Here is a 26975-nt window from a genome sequence, read left to right as displayed (position 1 = left end):
CTGGTGCTTCAATTCAGTTTTATTTATATAGAAACCAAATCACAACAACAGTTGCCTCGAGGCGCAAACTGATATTACTGAGTTTATTGTATTTTTTGTTGCTTACACTTCTATGACTTCTGCATATACATTATAAAATACGCACACAGTTTCTGTAGTCATCAGAAATAGTTGTCCAGGCTTCTTGAAGGACATTTAAAGCTCTTTTTTAGATGTTGGCTGGCGTTCTCTCTCAAGATGATTCCACACCGCTGCAATAATGTTGACGCCCAAGCTCTTGGGAGCCCAATCCATGACTGATAGTGTTTTTTTCTATCCAGGTATGCTTTAATACATTTTAAGATTATTTTCAGACAGAAAAATTGCTAGATGCTGGATCAATATCTGATGGTACTTTTCTGTGTTCATTATTCCATCCATTTTCATAAGATCCCAAGCACTACTGGCTGAAATGCAGCCCCAAAATGTGTTTCCTTTCTCAAGAATGGCTTCATGACAGCCACCCTTCCACTGAGACATTACTGATGAAGTATAAACAGTAGATGGATCAACTGAAAGGTCACATGTGACACAGATCCTGTGTCAAATCTTTGCTGGATTATTTCCTATTTCTTAAGGAAAGGACTTTCAGGTACTGCTCATCTGCTGTAGATAGCTTTTAGGCCTGTCACTTCTTCTTTTGTCTCTCATTTGTTCAGTGCCCTCAAATTTATTTAAGGGCACACTGCACACAGTGCCGAGATATGCCAAGTTTTCGGCTAGTAGCTCTCTGGGACTCACCTGTCAAACTAGGCTGTCTTTGGCATCAATTAGAAATGGGGAAACATCTGTTCTGTGACAGGCTGATAGTAACAAAGTGCCTAAAGATACAATTTAAAATTGGTTCATTGCTAAGTCGCCTGCTGTGTGTAACCACAACACTGGTTCATCCCTTTAGTTAGGTGGCTTTTTATGCTTGAGTGATTTGTAGGTCAGACATTACTAAGAAAAAACAGTCCTCTGAAAATAGTCAGGTACACGCTGGAGACTGGAAATGAGTTAAACAGAGATCAAGTAGCTTTATCGTCATTTGTGACTTGACATGTCGTCATGTGTGAAATATATAAGTTGCCGTTTCATCAGACAGTCATGTTCTCCAGGTCCTTTGTTCCACAGATTTACCTGGCACAATAATAAGCGCATGGTTTTCTGGGCATTGTGTTCCCAGTTGACCAGAAAAGCATGTAACACTCCAACAGCATCTGGATTTAAGAGAAGAATGAAAGCTCACTGCACCTCATTACACAGCAGATTCTCAATATGTGGAGTTAGAATTCTTTCAACATAGTTTAGCATTAGATCATAAATATAGGGGAGCAACTCTTTTGTCAGTAAAAACTTGTTGCATTTTTGCCATTTTTGTTAAGAAAAGATTTTTGATGGGAGCACTTGTGGCTTCATCACTGTGATGGGATTCATCCGTTACGTTATTATCAACAGCATAAACTACTTGATTGCAGTTTTTATTTTCTGTCTCTGTCTGGGGTCTTTTTGTGCCATTTTTTTTTTTTGTGTAAATACAATCCGAGAGTGGAGAGAGATTTTCTTTTGGAAATTATGATTCAAGAAGCGAGACATGACCATAAGTGTTCCTTATTCATCCTAATGATCCCCATTCTCCCGAGTAATCTTATTTAGGGAGCGTTCGAGGGTATTTTTAGCCTGTGGAATTATGCTTCATTGTTGGGTGCAGATGTTCCAGTCAGATATAATGTTTTGCAGCCCGCGTGTGTTTTGACGTGGACTGAATGCACCCGGTGCCGAACGGCTTTGCTCGATCGTATTTAGCGCCGTACATTTGCACATTCTGCAGCTATGGATTCTTTTCACACACGCTCCCTCGCTCGCTCTCCCTCTAACCTTTCCAATTGACTTGAACCAAATAGACGGAGAGTAGTCGAGGCTTTGCATCACGCGAGAGCCGCCAACCAACCAGAAACATAGTGATAGTGAAACTCCCCACAGGCATGGCCTCAGTTAAGAGCATAAAGAGCTCTGACACAGGGCGGAATGGATTTTAAGAAGATCTAGAACAAATACAAATGATTAAAACCAATTTTAGGAAATGCATACTTACAGAAATGATGCAGTTATTACAATTACAGAAACGTACATAATTATTTCACACGTGTGGTTTTCTGAGAATCTAAGAGCAAACCAGTTTCACTTGACTTTTAATTTCCAGAATATTCAATTGTTTTAAATGTGGAGTATTTCTTGAACCTTCTGCCATAGCAAAAAGAAACATTAAAAATGTATTTTTATATATGAATTTTAAATTGTATCATATTTACAAATTTTTTGCTTAAAAATATATTGTCCAATCTGGGAGGAATCAGACTGGTCATCTAGAAGTCTCAAAAACCGAATAACATTGATATACTAAGGCTTATAAAACATTTCAAGGGCTTTGGTCGTCACAAAGTGTGAAAATAAGCTGACTGGTGAGTATAATTACCTCTGCCCCAGTGTCTAAGCATCTTCTTACTCTTGGTTCGGCAGCCATAAGGGTGCAAACTGCCATCAAAATGCTGAATCTCATTGCAGGTTTTGGTTTTCTCTTCTAGCTCAACACATACAGTAAAGTTAAAGCAATTAAAGTTAAATTAAGGCTTTGGCAATTATTCTAACTTCAGACAACACCGGCGCTTTGTGATGTGGAATAAAATCTCTGTAATCATCCTAGTTTTGCCCTCGGTGAGTTCAAGTGATACTCCAGAGGGTGTTTCGGCCAAATGCAGAAATCATTGATCCACCAACGGCAGAAATATCATGTTAAAAACTATCATATCTAACTTGCTCTGCTACCCTTTTGTATTTTCTGCCCCTTGATTCCACAGAGCTCTACGTGACATTTACAGAGAATCAATGAGGTGTTGTGTTGTGGACTCTGTTGTCCAACAGAGACGCACCGCTGTGCCGCAAAGGTTGAAAAGCGACGCTGTAAAGTGTTTTGGGTCTGCTGCTGATACAGAGGACGCTATCTGCGTGCCACACTTTGACACAGTGTAGACACAAGAACAAGCATCACCGTTATCTTGTCCAGAACAGAACAGTAATAAGTCTTTCCTAATCACAGTTTTACTTATTGACTACTGACTTTATTTGGTCCAGAATGAGTGGTTAATGAATAAAGGGGAACCATCTATATCGGAACATTTGAGGTAATATATGATCTAAAGCTATACTTGTTGCTAAACAGGCATTCAATTCAATTCAATTCAATTTTATTTATATAGCGCCAAATCACAACATAAGTCGCCTCAAGGCGCTTCATAGATACAGAGAAAAACCCAACAATCATATGACCCCCTATGAGCAGGCACTTTGGCAACAGTGGGAAGGAAAAACTCCCTTTTAACAGGAAGAAACCTCCGGCAGAACCAGGCTCAGGGAGGGGCGGCCATCTGCTGCGACCGGTTGGGGTGAGAGAAGGAAGACCTCCTGATGAGCTGTAGGAGTCATGCTGCCTATTGATCTTTGTTTCAGCTCCCGTTTTCAACACACTAAGATGACCATGTTAGCTCATCAAGCTTTGGCTTACACAGAGCCCATAGTGCAGATGCCCTTTTACATTTATATTACTTCGCAAGAATTCAAAATGTATATTTACACAGGTATGGGGTTGGCATGTTAAAACCAAGCAAACTTCATGTTTTATTTACAGCACTTCCTGTGTAACTGTTGTACATGGAGTAGACGCATTAAAATCCAATAAAAGAATCATTAACACAACGCAAAAATATAAAAATTCTCATGGGACCCTGAGGGGGAACATTATAGGGCATGTTTTGTTAAAACGTAAAGAAAAGCCCAGGTGAGCTTTCAGCCCCTTTTTAGAAACTAAAGCTTTACGTCCTGTCTTATCTTACTTCTGTTTAATAAGACAGCAACTGATTTGTGATTCTCTAGTATTCATTATAGCTCATTGCTGTATTACCACAGATTGCCAACTTTCAGCAGACTGATGGCTCTGAGTTGTTCTCATTTTATCACTACAGTTGGCACACCAACTGCCATCTTCAACCAACAGTTGAAGATGGCAACTGACTGTGAGTGGTTGCAGACTTGGTCCCCATTTTTCAAAGCAATCATCTCACTGGCAACAATGTTTCAATTTAAATAATTACTGTGATCATGCTGTGGTCTTCAACCACTGTTGTCCTGAGTGTGACTCTGTCATCAGAGAACTGTTAGGGCAGGATGACAAACCCATTTTACAGCATGGGCCACATACAGCCCACTTTGATCTTAAGTGGGCTGAACGACCAGCAGAACTCCGCCTTCCTTGTTTATTCATCATCAACTACTTTGGTATAGTATTAATGACAATGAGTGAGGTCTTTATCAGCAGGAAAAGCTGCAAAACTTGTGAAAATATAGTTAAAAGTCTAAAAAATCTATGCCCTCCTTCACATTTTCGAAAACTGTCCAGTGGGCCAGACTTTGCCAGGTCATTTAAGGACCTTACGTTTGATACTCATATCTAGGACGATGCTAGTAAGGCGTCCTCCTAGATATGAGTAACTAAAAAGTGCACATGGGTGTTCACCCACCATATGCTTTCCATCTTAACTCCCTCACTGGGATCTTGAGCTTTCATCAGTGATCTCCTCATGTCTTATAACTGGACACTCCCTTGTAGAAATGTGACATTTCCACAAACTGACGCTTGCCAAATGCTGTAAAATGACATTTGGCAGTGCAGTTAAAGGCAGTCCCTGAGCAGAGATCTGTGTATAAATGCGTGTTTTTCATTGCAGTTAATCTTTATACAGGGAGAGGACGGGGCGTCCTCGCTTTGACTAAAGCTGCAAAGACGCAGAAAAGATAAAGAATGAGCAAACAAATAGCCGTGAAGCCCTTAAAAAGAGTTTACCCAATGTGGCATTTGTTGAGGCTGCTGTCACGCTGTCTGAGGTGATACCCGTGGCCTGCTTTCCAGCACAAGCTTCATTGTTAAATGAGGCTGCAGTGCCCCGAGGTTTCACCGGGCCGGACAGCTGTGATTGATGCAGCTGACTGTGTACATATTGACATAACCCTGACATCTCTGTCTGCTTATACAACGCGTATGTGCATCGACTTGAACGGCGAGCATTCACATTCTGTAGGCGCCGTGGAATAAGACGGGAGCTGTCCCTGGTCCTGAAGTTGTCTGAGTGGCAAGCCTGAATAGGAGCAGCTCCCCCGCCTGCCTGCTTTGATGTCTTTGTTTGGAGTAGCATTTTTTATGGCGAGCTATTAATTGATTCCATCATCACAAGCTGTTGGCATGTTTCCACATCAGTGAGACTAATGAGGGTTTGTAACGAGCCCGGTTTCATCTCCGAAGGACAGAATGATGCGAATCAAACTGATAACTGCAAGTAAAGTTCAGCATTTATTATGATTGGCGGGGACAATTTGTTTGCAGAGGGATGGCTTTATTGTGCACCACTGCGGCACGGCATGGCACCCGAAATCCAATGGTCACCCGCAACCATAAAACAGCAGAAGAGCAGTGACTCACTGCTTCGGCAGTTAGTGCCGCTAGGCTACAGACCGAGCAGCTTGGTTGGCTGACGGGGAAATACAAATGATTGTATCTGGTCGTTTAGAGTCATGGCAGCCTGAGAGGACATGGTCAAAACAAAATAAATCACCTTATTGTTAGAGAAAAAAACATTTTGATAAATGGCTTTAACACCAGCCTCTTCCAGTTCACTGAAAATTGCTGCAGATTATTTTTCGGTGATTTATATAGCTCTGGTGTTGTTGCTCACAAACAGCAAAACAGTCATATTATAGCTTATTTGTTTGTGTAACTGCAAATTGTGACAGCAGCTTCCTGTTCCAGACACTGGTATTAAAGGTAGTAGCAACCAACGTGTAAAGGTGACAGGTCTAGGCCAGGTTGGGCTGTTCTAAGCGAGATGCACAAAAACATGGTCAGGCTACAGTTTATCTGGGGATAGATGATAAGCATGATTGGGAGGTTGTGATGTTGGATGGTTGTAAAGTTGTTGGTTGGAAGGTAAGCAGGGATCATCTGGATGTATTAATTCATTAACCGTGGAGTTGATGAGTCAATAAAATACTTCTTCCTGCATTCATTGAATTTGCATATGTGTAACTTCAATGAGTTTCCAAAGCCTTTGCTGCAAATTAGCAACTTTGTGAAACTCTTGCAGTGTTTTGTGTGTCTGTGTGCTTTGTTTGTTTTTTTTTTATTTCTGTTATGCTTGTTTAAGCAAACTCTGAAAGATACTGGGGGAGCTTTCTGAATGGAGATTTAATATTCAACGGCTCACACAAAAAGAAGGCATTTGTGTGCACACGTGTGTGGAAAATGCGCTGAGAGCCAAAGCATGTCGTGTTCAGATAGTAAAGCTGTATAAAGTGAGAGCACTTCTAGGGCAACTTTTAACAGCGTTCATCAATGTTTCATTTATGAACAGCGGGAAGACCGAATAAGTAGGAGAGATGAGGGGAAAGGCAGCAAATGGAATGAGAGAGGAGAGGGGGGTGAGGACGGCGCGGGAGGACATTCAGGAGCTGGAGTTATCTGGTTAGGACCCGAGACTGTGCAAACTCAGAGTTTTAATGAGTACAATCAGGAAGAGGGAGAAGCCATATTAGCAAGCCAATTAAGAAATTTCAAGTGACAGATCGATGCCAGATCAATGGACGCTCCTGTTTTACTGACAGTAGTGCAAATCCAGTTAATTTAGATGAGATGTTAACTTGACTGCAGTGTGCAAAGCGTGACTGCAGCTAACGATTATTTTGATAGTGGTCTAATCTGCCTAATTTTTCTTCGATTAGTCGATTGGTCAACTATTATTTCAATAACTCTCATCTCCGCTTCCTGTGGGCAAACTTCCTGTTCTAGGCTCCAGCCTGCCCACCTGTGAATATCACCCTGTTACCTCATCCCACACCAAATGAAAATAATAACCCGGGAATTTGAAAATAAGCAAATGCATTTTTAACTTTATTCAATGGGACTGTCAGGATAAAAATGAAACAAGTCAAAATATTAGGTAATACGGTTCAGTTCATGAATCCAAGATTGCAGTGGACATGCTCTGGAGTGAGGCTTGCTCTTATTTTTTGGATGATGATCCCAGCAGCTGGTAGCCATGGTAAAGATGCTCTCTGTCATGACTTCAGCCCTTTGAGAGGTTCATGAGCAGGTCAAACTCATCTATACGCTCATTGTTAACACTAGTAAAACAGAACAAAACAAAATTAGAGAAGACTGTTACTAATCAACTACCTAATGTTAAGTGGCAGAGGTTTACTATTCAGAATAAACACTAATATTAATGCGAGGAAAAAAACACCTAGGAAGCAGTGTAGCTACTCCTCTTTAATGGTTGTAATGGACGTCACAGCTCCAAGGTGCCGGCATTTAAATACTCATGCACTGCAGTAGTGCTGTCGTGGAGGGAAAGCTTCGCCTTACACAGTCTGCATTTAAGTTTGTTTGTTTTGTGAGAAATGCTTTTAACAGTTTTTCAAATCTTCATTTCCATATTTTTCCATTCTTCTGTTTTGCCGTTCTCGCTACACTCTGCTTCGTTAGTAGCAGAATGTAGCGAGAGTGCAGTCTTGGTAGACCATATAGGCATTGCTGCCAACTTCCTGTAGTCTATTGCAGTTTACAAAAACACATTTACGTGACGTGCCGACAATAAAATTCCACATCGACGAATGCGGAATTTTATGAGATGATGTGTTTGCAGCCCTCGTGCAAACACATCATCTTTGATGAGACTGGCAGCTCTCACCAGACTTACACTGTATATTGTGCAATAGCATCTTAGATCAGGAGGTTAATTTTTCTGCTTTGCACTAAAGGTAGATATGATATAATGCAACGAACGAGGGTACAGCTATCGGGGATAAAATGTTACCTGCGGTTCCTCAAATGGCCACTTGAGGCTGCCTTCAAAAGCCACTCAATCCTCATATGCTCCTATGTTGAAATACACATTTTCTAAATTCAAGTTACATGGTTACTGCCTGATTGTCATCTCTGTAGCTATTTCATCTGTTTAGAACAAAAGTATGGGGGGTGAATTTCATGACAACTACCTCATTTAAATGGTTTAAGGCTTAAAAGTAGACCTAACTAATGGAACAACAAGTGGGAGCAGAAACAGGGAGTGATTACTCACAGCTAATTCAAATCACTGACCTGGACCTTTTTCTGTGTTTATGCCTGCTAATTCTACAAACAGACCATCCAAGAAGTGAGAGAAATTCTACCATTTTATTAGTATAGTATGTTGCTTAGTACTAATTAGCAGGTATCTATGTCTCTGAGATGTAATCATACACTATTGATTCACCGTACTAACCTAGCTTGCTAACGTTAACTGATAACTTGGCACGCCACCGTCTTATCCAAATATGGTCAGTTCTGGCTGTGTGCTCTTCTGACATGTTATACATTTAGAGATGCTCTTCTGCATACACTGGTTGTGATGAGTGTTTGTTTGAGTTGCTGTTCATTAACAGTTGAACAGTTTGATTAATGCTGATTGACATTAAAAACAGACAGATCAACCAAAACGAGCACCGATACACAGCTTATACAGTGGCTTGCAAAAGTATTCGGCCCCCTTGAACTTTTCCACATTTTGTCACATTACAGCCACAAACATGAATCAGTTTTATTGGAATTCCACGTTAAAGACCAACACAAAGTGGTGTACAGAAGTGGAACGAAAATCATACATGATTCCAAACATTTTTTACAAATAAATAACTGAAAAGTGGTGTGTGTGTAATTATTCAACCCCCTGAGTCAATACTTTGTAGAACCACCTTTTGCTGCAATTACAGCTGCCAGTCTTTTAGGGTATGTCTCTACCAGCTTTGCACATCTACAGACTGAATTCCTTGGCCATTCTTTGCAAAACAGCTCCAGCTCAGTCAGATTAGATGAACAGCAGTTTTCAGATCTTGCCACAGATCCTCGATTGGATTTAGATCTGGACTTTGACTGGGCCATTCTAACACATGGATATGTTTTGTTTTAAACCGTTCCATTGTTGCCCTGGCTTCATGTTTAGGGTCGTTGTCCTGCTGGAAGGTGAACCTCCGCCCCAGTCTCAAGTCTTTTGCAGACTTGAAGAGGTTTTCTTCCAAGATTGCCCTGTATTTGGCTCCATCCATCGTCCCATTAACTCTGACCAGCTTCCTGTCCCTGCTGAAGAGAAGCCCCCCCAGAGCGTGATGCTGCCACCACCATATTTGACAGTGGCGATGGTGTGTTCAGAGTGATGAGCTGTAGATCTCTGCAGCTCGTCCAGAGTCACCATGGGCCTCTTGGCTGCATTTCTGATCAGCGCTCTCCTTGTTCGGCCTGTGAGTTTAGGTGGACGGCCTTGTCTTGGTAGGTTTACAGTTGTGCCATACTCCCTCCATTTCTGAATGATTGCTTGAACAGTGCTCCGTGGGATGTTCAAGGCTTGGGAAATCTTTTTGTAGCCTAAGCCTGCTTTAAATTTCTCAATAACTTTATCCCTGACCTGTCTGGTGTGTTCTTTGGACTTCATGATGTTGTTGCTCCCAATATTCTCTTAGACAACCTCTGAGGCCGTCACAGAACAGCTGTATTTCTACTGATATTAGATTACACACAGGTGCACTGTATTTAGTCTATAACACTCATCAGGCAACGTCTATGGGCAACTGACTGCACTCAGACCAAAGGGGGCTGAATAATTATGCACACCCAACTTTGCAGTTATTTATTTGTAAAAGATGTTTGGAATCATGTATGATTTTTGTTCCACTTCTCACATGTATACTTTTGCAAGCCACTGTATGTGAATACATATAATAATGTAGCTGCGATGGTTAAAAGTTCTCTTTTGATAGACTACTGAGCCAAAGGATGATTTAGGATGATGATATTATGATACGTCTCTGTTTGCAATTTTTCTAAGTGATGCTGTCAAGCTCCAATTTCCCAGGCATCCATCACACAATCTGACACGCTCCAAAATTTATAGCACAACACGGCACAGATTGTGACCAAGATTTTATTACACGGTGCTTGCTTGCACAGTGTAAAACGCAACGAACCCACAAGCTGTTATCACAGTCTGTATGGGATTTAAGTCTGCTTCCCGCACTCCTCTTTATTTCTGAAACTTTAAACCAGAAGAAAGACAGCCAGCCTTCATCCCGTGCTTTTCTGCGGGACCTCTAAACCAGAGCCAGGGTGTTGTTAATGGAGCCTCCTGCTGAGTTAAAAGAAGGTGTTCTCGAAACATGCACACCGTTACTTCAGGCTAATTGTGAAGCTTTTGCAAAGGAGCCTTTGCGTGTTTGGTAGTGCGAAATCACAGCAAGTAAAAATACATTCCCTTTGCATGCCATCTCAAGTCCATTCAGGTGAAATACCTACGACCAGATTTTTTCCTAAATCACTTTAATAATTCTCTGTCTATGAAAGATAGATTGTGACGAACAATTTTTATTGAAGACTCGACTGGCATGTTATAACGTGAGGGAACTGAAGATGAAGGGAACTCACAAAGCTCCTCCCAACCACTTGACCTACACATCCTTGTATTCTGAGATGCATCCTGCTTAGCTTGTAAAAGAAAGAAAACAAGTCTCCCACAGAAGTGTGCTTGATCTGAAATTACCCTAGTTGTTCTATAGAGTGTAAAGTGGTGGGAATTGGCAAGGCCACTCAAGATGGGGGAGGTGGATTTTACCCTACTGACTGCAGTAAGTATTGTTATAATGTAGGCTAAAGCATCTTGGGAGAGCTTTGCCTTTGTGCAGTTTCACTCAGTCTGCCTAAAGATCTTGAGGGGATTTGAAAATGTAATATCTCCCCTTGTGGTTGTGCGTGTTGTGTGTCTATAGTCTATTCAAAAAAGGAAGGTCAAACAAAATTATTTTCACTCCATGCAGTAATAAGTAGACAGGCCACTGGCAGAGACGGTCCTTCAAATGGCCTCATTCTTGAGGCTGGATCATTGAAATGTTACAGCATCTTGTTTGAATCATAATTCTGCTGATTCGAAGTCAGAGCTGAAACTGTGTGTCAGTAAAGGCCAATGCAGAAATGGCTCAGTGACTCAGACCCTTCTTTGTACCCCAATTTCCTTCAAAGAGTGTCACATAGAGACCGATAATGTCAGGGTTTAGTGGTTCAAAGCAGACATATAAGGTAAGAGCGAATAGCAGAGAACCCGCTTAGACACGGCACATAAGCGTAACGTAATTGAGAATCGAAGAGGACAAAAAAGAAAAGAAAATCACAGTATGGCTGATCTCTGATCTTAAAGTAATGCCTTTAAATGTCTTACGATTCTGTGGACTTAGCTGGTCTTAGCTGTTTCTCTTCATATAATCCCAGACTGCCTTCAGGATGTTAAGATCAGAGCTGTGTGGGGGCCATACCATCTGTTGTAGAATTTCTTGTTCTTTTTGTCGCTGAAATGGTTTTTTATGACTGATTGTTTGGGGTTGCTGTCATGATGCTGGATGAATTTGATGCTGACCAGAGAGCTCTGTCATAGCATTGCTTGATGGATAAGAATCAAAACCTTTGAATCGTCTAAAACTTTGACACAATATTGAATGTCATAAATTTCTTAGACTAGCTCGACTCTAACCCCAAGCCTAAGCCTTCAGTTTTAGGTTACCACTATCACAGATTCCAATAGTCAATAATCATTCAAGCTATTTTCTAGTGATTTTTGATTTGCACGATATTATACGAACTCTTCAACAATCATACTGGAGGGAAAAAAAGAAGCATTTTAATCCAATCTGATAGACTACTGTATATAAGGCATACGTGCTGTCTGACCCTTAAGGATTATTTTACTGGACAGTAACAGCCCAAATAATCGCTGCAGGACATAAGAAATGAAACATTTGTTGAGCACAGTGTTTGGGGCTGTGCGTTATTGCTGACTGGAGCATGTGGCCGAGGAGCAAAGTCCGTGCCAGCTGGCTCGACCGTTTTCCGTGGGGGTTTGACATATGATACAGCAAAAGCAATCTGACCAACCGCAGTCTTTGTTACTTTGCAAGCACAGACATTTATTCACCATGTGTGCAAATATATACAGGTGTAATAAGGTCCCACAAACTGATACTGTGCCTTTGTATATGTACGAGGATATAGACTGAGTCTAATAAATCACTCTTTGTTCTTAGTGTTTAAAACAGGCTAATGTAAAGACTGAGAGGATCGATATCTTTAATGAGAGTCAATGAAAGACCGGCCATAACAAATCACTGGCAGCAGAGATTAACTACAGGAAGAAAGCAAGGGGATTCTAATGCACTCAAAAATACCACCATAATCATGTGTCGATTACTTAATGCCAAATTACAAACAACTAATTAAGAAATATTCTATGTAAAGTCCTTTTAAGTACAGAAGAGTGGGGGCACTTTTAATATTTTTTTTATTTTTTCGTAACTCACAGATGACGTGAACTATATTAGTCATTGATAAAAGTAACAAATATATTTACTAACAGCACAAGTTATTAGAACAAAAACACAATGTTCATTTTAGCAAGAGTGTTAAAATTTAAACTGAATGATATATTAATATATATCAATATGTAGGTTGATGTTTTTAATACATAAAAAACACACTGTTTTATTTTCATTTTCAGTGTTATTTTAAATGTAAATGTATTCTTTTTTTTCTAATAGTAAAATATGTTATCAGTAGAGTAAAAGGTAGCTGTAATTCTATACAGTAGAACTTCTGCTAAATATGGCATTCATGTTATCTAGCTAGCAACACTTCATGTGTTATCATGGGTTGTTCATGTTAGTTTTTAACAGATTACCTTGAGATAAAACTGATGTAAGTTAAAACTCACAGTCATCTAAACGTTAGGCAGCAGATGAAAAATATTGTTTTCTTCTGTTAAAATCTGTAGGTTTTGTCTTTCTAGTGTGATTTTTTTTTAACAGGCAACTAACTTTATAATTTGCCTTAAACTTTACTGATGTTATAAAATTCAGGAGCTTAATATGTAAAAAAAAACAAAAAAGTTGTTATTTTTAGCATCAAACGTGGGTTAACCTTCTTGGTAAAATATTTATTTAAGATAAATTGGTTAAATTTGTCACCAAATATGATATTCATAATCTCCCACATGATGGATTTCAAAAACCTTTGTAGGTAACATTTTTCATTGGGTGTTGAAAAAGTCAAAACTTAAAACAAAACAAAAAAAGCTCATGGTTATCAGAAAAGCTAAATGCATTCAGACAGCTAATATTTGTTTCCATTTTGATGTAAATACAAAATTTAGAAAGTGATACATTTCTGAAGAGATTCTCAAATGGAATATCTAGAAAACAAGCTAATTGTAGCATTTAGCTCTAGCATAAAGGTGGTCCATTTATAAACATTTTACTCAGCCTAAAATGATTTAATCAATAAAATATTGTTACAGTTTAATACCGTTTTAATCCATGCTTAATGGTCTTATTGTGATAAAGTCTGAAAGTTATCTTTTCACTCAGTTGTGGCTAACACTCTTTCGCTAAATACAGTTTTTGCCTATACACATTTTTGAAAGACTGAGAAAGACTTTGATGGAGTTTGTAAAACGACTTTGAGAAGTGGTGTGAATGACTGAGAGAAATCAATCCCTTGGATAAAGTTTTGGAGAGAAACACGAGTTGATCAATTTAAAATAAAAGACACCTTTTTGAAGTCAATACACTGTCCTTTTCAGCAAAGGCAAACCTATGAACAAAGGACCCTGCTGTCTCTTTTGAATGCATATTGGATTGACCGCAGGTTGAAGTAAAACTCTTCAAAGGAGGAAACAGGAATGAGTGGGGGCTTGTGTACACAAACTAAGCTTTACCACTTCAATTAGACAGAGACATGGTGTGGTTTCAGGGTTAATTTTTATGTAAGTTTGTACGTTTCTCCACAGACGTTATTTAGTAAGAAATACCTTCCATTTTGGAAATATTAGGAATTATTGAGAGAAGCAATAAAGAAGCCTGAATCATATGTAGGGATAGAAAACATTTCAGTGCGGTTAATAATAAAAATGTTATCTTAAACATGCTGCTGTAACACTTGTGATGCCGAACAAAAGTTACGAATGGTAATTTAGTGATTGAACATAGAATTAAAGGGTTATAATTTTCCATTTTGAAAAATTATTTTGACAGATTTTGATACAGAGCAGCAGAGATGGGCAGTAACGCGTTACTTGTAACGTTACTTGTAACGCGTTACTGTAATCTGATTACTTTTTCGAGTAACGAGTAAAGTAAGGGATTACTATTGCAAAAACGGTAATTAGATTACCGTTACTTTCCCGTAGGAATGCTGCGTTACTGCGTTACTAAAACCGTGATTTTTTGCGAGAATGTCTCACGACAGTGACGTAAGCGAGTGCGCCGTTAGTGACAACAGCTGTGTGCAGACCAACAATGGATCACATATTGATTGTGGGAGAGAGTATGAGCGAGCGTTTAAAGCGTGGAAGTACTGACCTTACTTTGAGTTTGATTCCATAAAAAGTGACAAAAACATTAGCGTCCATCGTGCGTGGGAAGAAAACTTCTTTTTACAGCGAAAAAACCCCTTAAACTTCCAAGCAAGCACCGAGTGCGCAACGACGTAATGGGAAACTCACAGAGAAACTCGCGGATTCTTCAACTGACCGTGGCACACCTGCACCAGGGTAAACCTCCGCCTACCGCAGTCCTGCTTTACAAGTGAAAATAGAGCAACAGGACCGCTGAGTCTTTGACTTTATTTATTTTCTGCTGTGTTTTACTTGCATCTATTTGAAAGAGTGAGTGTAAACACAAAAAATATTTTATTTTATGAGCTGGAATGTGTAGAAAATAGGTTTAAATGTTAAACTAATTTATTCAAGTCAGAGAATGTTGCATATAATTACATTTTTGCTTGATTGCATAAATTAAAAGATTAAAACTTAAAACAAGTTAAAAAAAGATACTTTTCCATTTGATTACATTTTGTATGATGGAGTATGTAGAAAAAGTAGAATTGGGCTGAAAGATCTATCGCTTTATCACCTCTTCAGGTTGTAAATCGTGTTTTTAAAAAGTAACTAAGTAACTAAGTAATTAATTACTTTTGAAAATAAGTAATCAGTAAAGTAACGGGATTTTGGGGAAGTAATCAGTAATTAGTTACTGATTACTTTTTTCAAGTAACTTGACCAACACTGCAGAGCAGTAATGGTCGAGGTGTTACCCAGGCTGGACTGAATAAGATTGCTGGCTTTATTTTCCATCTTAGAGTTTGGTTATAAACCTAAATGTCTACAAAACTGTCTGATATACAGTAACTATGAAGTTTTTTTATATTATACAGATATATGGTCCTTAATTTCAGTAACTCTGGCTTTACCTTTCCCAGCAAGTTGACATTTTTCATCTTTGAAGGATCTGAAAGACTCATTTAGCAGCAGTTGACAGTACGTATAATCCCACTTGGACACCTCCTTAGTGATTGTTTTATTTTCATTTTTACCCCCAGGTTAATTGTAGGTGCTATGAACTGCTTGGTTAGCTATAAAACGGTTCATTTGGGTTAGAGTTTCCCTTTCGTGGCATTAAGAATATGTGTTAAAAAATACCCAAATACCCAAGGGTCATTTATAACTGTCCATGTTGTCCATACGTACAAAGTTAGTTGTACAGTAACAGTGTAAAATGTAAGTTACTGTAACAGTTACTGAAAAGGTGTCACTAGTGTTGACAAAATTTCAATATTAGGAGGAGTAGAAGGGACAAAAGCTATCCAAACCCACCTAACCCTGTATAAAAAAGCAATTGTCCCCTTTGTGATTGTGGCGTGGGTGTGGTCTCTCTGGTCACTGCATCACCCCTCTTCTGCAGAGGGGTGATGCAGTGAGCTCCCAGGGCATGGAGAGAAGAGCGGACGTGACAGCAGTGGGAGAGAGCGGGAGTGTCTGTGTCCCGATGCAAAACCACAGTATTGAATAAAAGTTCTGCTGTCGCCATATTCGCCCGGCTTATGTTTCTTGGGTCCGACGTTACAGTGATTAATCACATTTTTTGGGGAAGCAAAGTTCAGTTTCACCAGCTACACTCAGGCCCTGTTGAATGAAAGAGAAATAAGCTAAAGGATCTCAAAAAGCAACACATCAAGCGACTATCTAAAGAAACAGCTGAGAAACAAAGTCACTGACATTGATCAGTCTGGAAAGGTTTATGAAAAGTAAACAAACAATAAAATAAAGGTTTTGGAGTGGACTATCAAATTACAGACTTAAATCTGAATGAGACGCTTTAGCATGACTTCAAACAGGCTGTTCATGATTTTTTAAAAAGAATAAGCTCCAGTGTGGTTGAATTAAAACAATACTTTAAAGAAAAGGGAGCCAAAATTCCTCCACGGTGATGTAAAAGACTCATTGCCAGTTAGAGCAAGCACCTGATTGCAGTTCCTCCTGCCAAAGCGCGGCATAACCAGTTATTACGTTTAGAGAGCAATTACTTTTTCACACAGGCCTGGATAGGCTTGGATTAAATGAATGAAATCAGCAGTAAGAAACTGCATTTTGTATCTACTCAGGTTATCTTTGACAAATATTAAAAATATGTTTGATATGACATATCAAAACTACAAGGAATAAGAAATGGGGCAAGTACTCATTCACAGTATGTATGTTTGACATGTTTAATACAACAGGACAGATAATACAGAAATGATACTAGTGGGGGTTTTTTGTTTGTTTTTTTACACATATCACTTTTTGTAAAGCTAATGCTGCTTTTGAGCCATTAAAACTCCTCATGCACCCCCTTAAGTCTTGGCTGTACTTTGGCCACTGTGTATTACCAGAGGTTTGACACTAAGTAATCAAATTACAATTGCTAAATCATTATCTTTTGAGGGGTTGCATGCTAGCATTGTCATTCTAAGCACATTTAACTTCTTATGCTAACACTAGCATTTATTTTATAACTCGCTCATCTTTTTCGTTTTATTGTACGACATTCCTGTCTACTTAGGGAAAGTTCTTGGTTTTTTTTCCCCTTTTCTGCAAAAAGACCAAAAGTGGCAAGTAAAGCAGCGATGGCGTCCAGGTGAACTTTCAGTTTCCTCTTCCTGCTTCCTGCCGTGTGACTCCAGCTCTCAGCTGGAGCGGCGTTTCCATACACGCGGTGCTGGTCTCCCAAAATCCTCTTACTTCCCCCCTCCACACACACACACACACACACACATCCTCACATAGTTATATACAGCTGAACATGCTCACACACAGAAACACTCATGCTCACACTCGCAGACACACACAGCGTGGATTTGTTTTCTCTGTGATGAGAGGGATTATGGGATAAATGAGACGAGGCCACAGCAGTTTAGTTCAGGTTGGACCAAAGCTGCTCTCAGCAGCAGCAGCACAAAGACAAATAGATGAATGTCTGGCTGCACACTGGAGATCTGCACAGCCGTTAATGCCATGGCCAGTGTGTCTTCTGGGTGCAAGAGCTTCTGATTGGGATTCTAAAGTGGAGAGTGGATATGTTTTTCTTCCAGATGACTGAAGATCAGCAGAAACAGAAGCATCTAAGCGTAATCCGTGGAAGGAAACCGAATAGAGAGGAGTGGAACTCAAAAGCCGGAAAGTGTTGAAATGGATCTGTTGCTTCTAAGGATAACTCCAAAATCAGCTGTTCATCTTTTTAAGCTCTGCAAAATGCGAAATATTTGTCGGGAGACAGCTGAAACATCCCTTTTAGACTTTATTTAAGGCCAGCATACACTTTGAGTCAAAGGACAGTTTTCTGTTTCATATACAGCACGCTATGATATGACTGACTGATGTATTCAACCCATCAAGAGCACAATATGGGAATGGATTGGCTGGATTCGTACGGCGATGATGTCCTCATCTAGTATGCAATTTCACCTGCTTTAAAAATGTGTGTCAGATGGTGACTGAACAGCTTGCCTCAGTCACTTTTGAGAAAAGCAAGAGCGGGAACATTAAATGTGCAGAAAGCACTGGAGAATCAGCTGTTTGATCAAATACAAGTCTGCATTTTGCCACTGAAATGCCGCTAAGACTAATTCTTACCGTAGCTATGCTCCGGCAGGCATAAACTTCTCCTGGTTTGCGGCAGAGGGAGTAGTCTAAACAAAACAAATCAAACAGTAAAGATGAGCACATGCAGATGCTGCACATTATTTCCGTGGAGAGTTAGGGGATGGGTGCTTAATGATCTGTGTGTGATTAGTCACTGTAGCATGTGAGACTTACTGTAAAGTCACTGAGTCACTAGGATGATACATCCAGTTCTCATCATTTTCTTTTCTGGTATAATTCCCACTGAGGTGCCACAGTGGCTCTTCTCCCATCTCTTCCCCTTTGACTCCGTGGACTCCCACCCTCCTGAAACCCATAATGGCATTGTTAGCTTAATCTGCAATAAGAGAATCAGCTGTCACATCGGTGTGTTCCCTCACCGTGTGCGTACCGTTCTGCTGAGCGACCACCGCGGAGCCGCTCGTGCGTGCAGCCATCGATTGCCTATCTGCGGAGTCGATGAGCTGTTATTTGACTGCGGTCAATTGCACTAAGCAGTGCGATCTCACACCGGGAGAGAAGAAGTCTTACTAATTGGAATGAGCAAAAATCAAACTAGAGGTGCACAAAGTGTCTCTGAGAGTTTATTTTGAATATACTAGTTTTATTTAAATGCTGTATGATGATCGCATTTTCCAAATGGAGTAAAATATGGGTAAAATTGTTACACTGTAGTCTTGAAATCCAGTAATGCTATCCATCTTACCAGGTTTTCACTGTCTTGATTAAAGATGACGGTCGCTGTTTGTCTTTATTACCCAAAACAAAAGGCCAATCGATACTTAATCGAACAGTTATTTTTAGTCTGGAATACATTATTTGCTTTAATTCTCTCTTAAAATGTGCTTGCTTTTCCTTTGCTCCATTTCTTTAGCCATAAGAACAAAACATCAGGCTGGCCGCCTCCTGGCCCAGGCTCCTGGGGAGGACTGCAGGGGCCCCCATACAGTTGGGACAGCATGAACAGCGCCAGGGAGGGACGGGAATGCCTCACCAAGTATGTATGATGATAAGCACTGGCATGCATGTGTTTAAATGTGTGCTGTCATTCTGTTTATGCACAGTTATGCACTCATGCAATAATTGTGCATAAATTATTGCATGAGTGCATCACATGTGGATGCATCATGGAAAAACTACAGTATATGAACCATAAGTGTGAAAAAAGTCATGTTCAGTGAAGTCTAAATGTTTAAGGTTTTTGCAGTGCAATTATCTTTCTATGGCTAGTTGCTTTGATGACTTACACTGTGGTTAATGTGATTAGGTTAACAGATGATCCTATGTTGGCCATAGGTGTGAATGTGAATCTGACCTGTCCTGGGTGTACCCCGCCTCTCGCCCTATGGCAGTTGGGATAGGTTTAATTGAATAAGTGGAAATGGATAGTAGGCTACTTTGGTGATGCTGATATACAACATCACAATGTAACAGTTTTAGAGTAGTTTACCAAGAGTTGTGAACAGAATCATTAATATAAAAAAAACATCCCAATTGTGAGAAAAAAAGACTAGTATGTGGAATTTATAGTACAGGGTGGGCCATTTATATGGATACACCGTAATAAAATGGGAATGGTTGGTGATATTAAAGTCCTGTTTGTGGCACATTAGTATATGTGAGGGTGCAAACTCCTCAAGATGGGTGGTGACCATGGTGGCCATTTAGAAATCGGCCATCTTGGATACAACTTTTGTTTTTTCAATAGGAAGAGGACCATGTGACACATCAAACTGATTGGTAATGTCACAAGAAAAACAATGGTGTGCTTCAACATAACTTTATTCTTTCATGAGTTATTTACAAGTTTCTGACCACTTATAAAATGTGTTCAATGTGCTGCCCATTGTGTGTTGGATTGTCAATGCAACCCTCTTCTCCCACTCTTCACACACTGATAGCAACACCGCAGGAGAAATGCCAGCACAGGCATCCAGTATCCGTAGTTTCAGGTGCTGCACATCTCGTATCTTCACACCATAGACAATTGCTTTCAGATCACCCCAAAGATAAAAGTCTAAGGTGGTCAGATTGGGAGACCTTGGGCGCCATTCAACTGCCCCACGACAACCAATCCACTTTCCAGGAAACTGTTCATCTGAGAATGTTCGGACCTGGCACCCATAATGTGGTGGTGCACCATCTTGCTGGAATAAATCAGGGAACGTGCCAGCTTCAGTGCATAAAGAGGGAAACACATCATCATGTAGCAATTTCAAATATCCAGTAGCCTTGAGGTTTCCATTGATGAAGAATGGGCCCACTATCGTTGTACCCCATATACCACACCAAACCATCACTTTTGTTGTTCTAGCAGTCTTGGAGGGATCCATCCAATGTGGGTTAGTGTCAGACCAATAGCGGTGGTTTTGTTTGTTAACTTCACCATTCACATAAAAGTTTGCCTCATCACTGAACAAGCATTGAAATCTGCTGCAATGACCCGGTTACTGCGTTCACCAGATATCAACACAATTTCGATCCGCTCCTCACGTGTTAACCTCTTCGACATGTCAATGGCTGTGAACAAAGAGAAACTTGTAAATAACTCATGAAAGAATAAAGTTGCGTTGAAATCAAGCACACCATTGTTTTTCTTGTGACATTACCAATAAGTTTGATGTGTCACATGGTCCTCTTCCTATTGAAAAAACAAAAGTTGTATCCAAGATGGCCGACTTCTAAATGGCCACCATGGTCACCACCCATCTTGAGGAGTTTGCCCCCTCACATATACTAATGTGCCACAAACAGGACTTTAATATCACCAACCATTCCCATGTTATTACGGTGTATCCATATAAATGGCCCATCCTGTATATATAAACCATTAGCGTTAACCCGTTAATGGAAATTTGCCGCGTTAATGCGGTTATGGCGTTAACGTCATTTTAACAAGATTAACACTGGCAGCACTACTATATATATGAACAGTTATATATTTAAATAGCTGTCAAAAAGGAATATAAACAACAGTGGAAATGCAGTATGCATGGAGCAGTGTGACAGTGTAACAGTCCCAAAGCAGTGGGGTGGGCATTGTTTCAGCGGCCTACAAAAGTAGCCATTGTTTGAGGTAGTTTGCATTCCATCAGTGCATATGCAGGCTGTTGTCTCTGCAAATTTGTCATGCAGGAAAACACCTCCTGCCATAAGGACATGCTCAACTCACTGGCAGCGAGGTGCTGGCATAAAGAACACTATGCACATGCTCAGCTGCGTGTAGAGTCTGTGGGATTCTGTTAAGATTTCTGATTTCTCTATTAACATGAGACGAGTCCCTTCGGTCTCACAGACCTAGAGACCGGTCTCTGTAACCATCTTTTAACCTCCATTCACTAGGGAAGAATGTATATTTTCCCAACTGGCTAGGGACTGGTTACTGGAGGTTGGTGCCTGTCGCTGGCTGAAATTGGTGGTAAAACGGTGCTTGTGTAGAAGATGTTATCTGCAAATACTTGTCAACTATTCAGTGAATGATAAAAAGTGTGAAGCAAAGCAGAAACAGAAAACACAAGTCTTTCTTCATAGTAAAACTGTGCCTTATTACTGCTGCCAACACATTTCAAAAGGCCCAGCTTTTACTTTTAAGGTGAACAGTCTGTTTGTTGTTTGCATCATACCCTTCACAAATTTACCACCGGTAAGCTAGCAGTTGGCAAGTATTTTCAGATAACTTGGCGACTTCACAGGCAACCATGGCAATACATTTTTCCATAGCAACCTGTAGTTCTAGTTTAACAATCAATTTAATCATTGGTTATTATGAATCTTTGGCTCTCTTCTACAGTGTGTCATCTTCCCATCACCCCAGACAGCAGACCTGAGTCTGGATCTATCAGAGGTTCCTTCCTGTTAAAAGGGAGTTCTTCCTTCCCACTGTCACCAAGTTATTGATCAAAGGGGGGTTGTTTGATTTTTGGGGTTTTCTCTGTATTATTTTTGGGTCTTTACTTTCCAGCATAAAGTGCCTCGAGATCACTGCTGTTGACTGCTGTGATTTGACACTATATAAATAAAAATGAATTGATTTGAACTGATAGTTGCCGTGGGATCACTGACTGGTCTCTAGGCCTGTCTTACGAGGGCTTTAGTTTTCAGGATTTTGAAAACTTAGATTATTACAGTTGTTGCCCAAGAACCATTAAATACTATAATATATAAATAGCAAGCTAAACTATTTCTTAATTACATTTCATATTGTTTTTAATCAAATCTTGCCCATCACACTGGCCTTTTGCCCTTTCCTTGATTCATTTATAGTATGAGGCATTGGAAGTAAATTGGAAGTAAGTCAAAAGCTCGCCACAAACTTTGCTTTCATGAAGCGCAGCCTGTCAAGAGAAGAGAAGAGCCATGGCTTGCTCTGAGATGAGCTGCCAAGTTGCAGGTATACCCATCACTCACCCATCCCTGCTGTCCTTTCCTTTGTGTTTCCCCAAAACAATTATAAATAATGTCAAAAATCCAAATAACAAATGAGTTTGTCTCTATTAGCCAGTATATACTTGCCATATTTTTGAACTGGTTTTGCGATAGTGTATATTTTACAAACCATAGCATTTTCTATTAACTTCCAATATTAATTTGCTTTCTTTGGACAAGAGGATTCTTTTTTTCAGTAATCAATAAGTCATATGTCCAATGACTCGATCCTAATCATTTAAACAGAGCAGATAAACTGAATCAATAATTACACGTCTTTATAGCAGCATACACCTTTAAACTGTGTGGAACCTGATAGTCAATACTAGGTTAGCTGGGTCTGTTAAGCCTGTTATATAACTCTAATATGCTCTGCTTTGTTCTTGACTGTATTACATTTTTTTGCCCAGTTGTTGGGTATCTATTGAAATTATCTGATGAAAGATGACTCTATTGTTTAAATGCACTCACTTAAATCTGCGCTTGAAAGCAAGAGAGCCAACCATTGTTTCCAAGAATCGTGTTTTGTTTTTTAATAAACTTCGTAAATTATTTTTTTTTGCTCAATCGTTCAGTTATTTCTCTAGCATCTATTACCATGTGTCACACTAGGCTGAGGCCTAGTGGTAGAAACCTCAGTAATGGCTACCACGCCAGTAAGGAAAGAACCTGGAATTTCAGAAACATTACCAGGATCTGACCTTTTGTTTCCAGCTTTCCCTTGACCCCGTGATGCCCTCGTCTTTCCTTCTGCGGGATTAAATCCCACCGATCCTGACGGGGAATATGAACCGGCATTGCAGATTGGAACATGCTCTGTCACGGACAGATTTACTCTGAGATTTCTGTGCCGAATGTACAATAGAGATCAATGTGATAATGGGCTAGGGAATGAGAATGTGGAATAAATGGCATAAAAGAAGTGGGGCAGAGATTCAGATTGATTGGTCAGAGATGAAGGTATACTGTGGATGCTTGGAACGTGTTTCATGCTCTGAGCAGATTTAGGCAAAGCTGTAGATATACTATAATAAATAGATATATTTCACTGGTTCCTAAATAAAAGTGTCAAACCACCTGAGATAGTAAAAGAAATTATTTTTGTGAGTATTCATATAGTTGCACATAAATGTCAGTATGCACGAGGCAGAAATTTCACATGATCTACTGTATGGATTGTAGGCACTGAACAATGGGATGGATGCTGGCCAGGCAACAATAGACACCCTGTACTGGACTTTATGTGCAGACAGGAAGCAGCAGCTGCCAAGGGAGCCTTTTAAGCTGCAAAAGAGAAAGGAAGCTAGGATAGAGACAGAGAGAATGAGTTAACCCCACTGAAAGTGTGTATCAGCTCTTAATTAACAGGCAGTCTGCATTCTCAGTGTCTCAGCTGAGACAGACGTCTGAGGTTCAGCGGGCAAGAAGTAATTTAATACAGTACATTTACATTTTAGTGGTGCTTTCACCCCGAGTGCAATGACTTGCAATAAGACAAAGAAAATGGCGATGTGAAAAATTTAATATTAACCTATATTTAATAGAGGTGACCGCATATAGCCGCCAACAGCAGAGAACTATTGATTCACAGCAAGAAGATCTGGCTGATGCAGGGTGTTTCTATTTGCATGTTCTCATGCTTCCACTGGATTCCTCTCCAAGCGCCAAAACATGCACTAAAGCCCTCCTTAGAAGTAGTGTTGGTCCTGGGGGGCACGTGGCTGCTGACTGCGGCTAAACACACAGGGCAAGTTTCTTAATAATTTTTCTTTTTTTTCTGGTTGTTTCCATTTTCAAGCTTTTTGGAGAGAATTAAATCCTTTTATTTCACAGTAAATGTGAGAAAGGAGTAAGGGTATGACTAAGTACTCACTTCCAGTACTGAAAAACTAAACCTAGTGGCCACATTTTTGTATAGCTTATTTGTTGGGATTTTCTTATGGCTTAAAATCCAGGGTGTTTCTGCCTAATTAACTCATTGAACTGGACCGCTCCATTGAGATTGTGTTGTTGGCATGTTTTAAGAGCATTTTTAATAGAATTATCCAATAAAAAATATGCTTTATATGTGGAGCAGACAGTCTAAGAAGTTTGTATGCTAGTTTTGGTGAGTAAAAGCTAGTATTTTATTATCTTCTTAGGAAATATTTTGATGTTAAATACCCATTGGCCCGCTGCCTTTTCTAGATGTCTTGGCACGGTTGAAAGATCCCAAAATAAAAGCTGAACTGACATCGGTTCAAGTTGCTCCTTTAATATCTCCTGGATGTCATTGTTAGCAATAGAAAGCTAACATGCACTGTGTTAAAGAACTGTTTTATGCTATCTCATTACTGATTGGAATAAAATCAAATAAAACATTTCCTGATTAAAAAGAATGAGAAGAAATGAAAATCAGAGTCAAAACTTCAAACTTTTGGGTCCACCACTTATCTTCCTGAGCTAATGACTTTTATCTTTAAACAAAAGCATTTTGAGTTTGTGATGCTAGCATCGCTTACAGATGCTATAATTATAAAAGTCACGCAACAGATGAAATTTACATTTACAAAAAATATAAATAGCTTAAAAGTGTGTTTTTGTAATGCTAGTCGATGATGGGCGATCGTGGCTCAAGAGTTGGGAGTTCGCCTTGTAATCGGAAGGTTACCGGTTTGAGCCCCGACAGTCTCGGGCGTTGTGACCTTGGGCAAGACACTTCACCCGTTGCCTACTGGTGGTGGTCAGAGGGCCCGGTGGCTCCAGTGTCCGGCAGCCTCGCCTCTGTCAGTGCGCCCCAGGGTGGCTGTGGCTACAATGTAGCCTGCCATCACCGGTGTGTGAATGGGTGGATGACTGGATGTGTAAAGCGCTTTGGGGTCCTTAGGGACTAGTAAAGCGCTATATAAATACAGGCCATTTACCATTTTACCATTTAGTATGTGTGGTCACAACCATCTACTAACCACATTAGTTATCGTTGCTTCAAAATAAAACAAAGAAAGATACATTTGATCCCTTCTTTGCAACACTTATATTTCCTTACTTCCAAACAGTTTTCCACCTCAGTTATCTCTTGAGCTGTATCCGTGTGTCCCTGTTGCTTATGTTAGTTTGGAACTGGTGTTTCCCACTCCTCAGAGGGATTCAGGAAGGCTTAGGTCATCTATGAAAGAGATCTGCCAACTGTTCTTATCCTGAACAGCCTGCAGACTTTCATACAGCTTCAAAAGACAAATTGCCTCCAGACTGCAAATCTGAGCGATTAAGTGAACAGAAGACCTGTACTCTCTTCTATAAGTGGCTTTTAAGCATAAAATGTTTGAAACCTGAGCCAGAGCACTGATTTATGACCAGCTGACTGCACAGCTCATATCATTCATTCCAAGTTTAAGGATCTCTGTCTCAGCTAAAATGATTTCTTCTGTACAACTGAAATTTAGTGATTGAATTCTAATGTGCATTTAGTCATATTCTCCTAGAAAACCTTCTTTATCCTGCGGGACAGATTTGATCCCTGTAATAGTCATTGTGCCCATTATGTCATCGAGAAGAGAAACTATTTGGCAACTTATTTTATGTCACTCTTCGTAAGTAGGTCAGCAAATTGTCTGAACTGAACGTGAATTGAAGCCAAAGTTAAAGGAAAGGCGTCCTTTTTTTTTTTTTTTTGCCTTTTTAAATAGTGTAATTAAATTTGAGATATTGAAAATTATATTATACAAAATGATATTTCTAAGCTTGTGTTTTTTGTTGGGTAGATTTACATAATCCCATCCAATCTTTTTACACCCAAACAACAAACAGTAACCTTCCTTTATTTACTCAATATAATTGCAAAGCAGGCAGCTTCGTGGGTAGCAGAACAATTTCCCCATCGCTTTTTTCTACATGGAATTTCTAATAATGCTGAACATAGAATTGACTGGAGTCTCTTGAATAAATGCTCTATTCTATTATCTCATGCAATGACCAGGGGCAACTCTAGAATTTTTCCATAGGGTGCCTGGATGGAGGCCACTAAAAATATTGGGGTGGCACACCAAAAACAAAATTTCCAGTTTTATTATGCTGTTGTCAAATATAGGTTACTTGAAAAATATGTGAAGAAAGAGAGAAAGAAAAAATATATGCCTAGTTGATTTCCTGCTATTAATATAAATTGATATCACTGAGAAAATGGTAAATGGCCTGTATTTGTATAGCGCTTTACTAGTCCCTAAGGACCCCAAAGCGCTTTACACACTCAGTCATCCACCCATTCACACACTGTTGAAAAAGTACATATGAAAACCAAATAAGATTTTGAAACCCATAATAATCTATTTTGATTGATTGATTGATTGATTGATTGATTGATTGATTGATTGATTGATTGATTGATTGATTGATTGATTGATTGATTGATTGATTGATTGATTG

At 39.7% G+C, this 26975-nt stretch overlaps 1 protein-coding gene across 5 annotated transcripts in view; it reads left to right on the top strand.

Annotated features, from left to right (window-relative positions):
• Positions 1–26975, top strand: part of LOC102197659 (FERM and PDZ domain-containing protein 4-like) — a 93800-nt gene that overhangs the window by 39507 nt on the left and 27318 nt on the right. For 3 of the 5 annotated variants that reach the window (XM_005730963.2, XM_005730961.2, XM_005730962.2), the window contains exon 2: positions 19024–19146. In XM_005730963.2, coding sequence (XP_005731020.1) covers positions 19024–19146 — 123 coding nt within the window. Of the gene's footprint in view, positions 1–17881; positions 17959–19023; positions 19147–22481; positions 22540–26975 lie in introns of those variants that run through there. The other 2 variants (XM_005730960.2, XM_005730964.2) reach the window with 2 other exon arrangements.

This window comes from Pundamilia nyererei, unplaced genomic scaffold (assembly GCF_000239375.1).
Source record: "Pundamilia nyererei isolate P.nyererei 1_Seehausen unplaced genomic scaffold, PunNye1.0 scaffold00040, whole genome shotgun sequence".
Taxonomy (NCBI): domain Eukaryota; kingdom Metazoa; phylum Chordata; class Actinopteri; order Cichliformes; family Cichlidae; genus Pundamilia; species Pundamilia nyererei.
The sequence above is the reverse complement of the archived record's forward strand: the minus strand, read 5'-3'. Positions and strand labels throughout refer to the sequence as shown.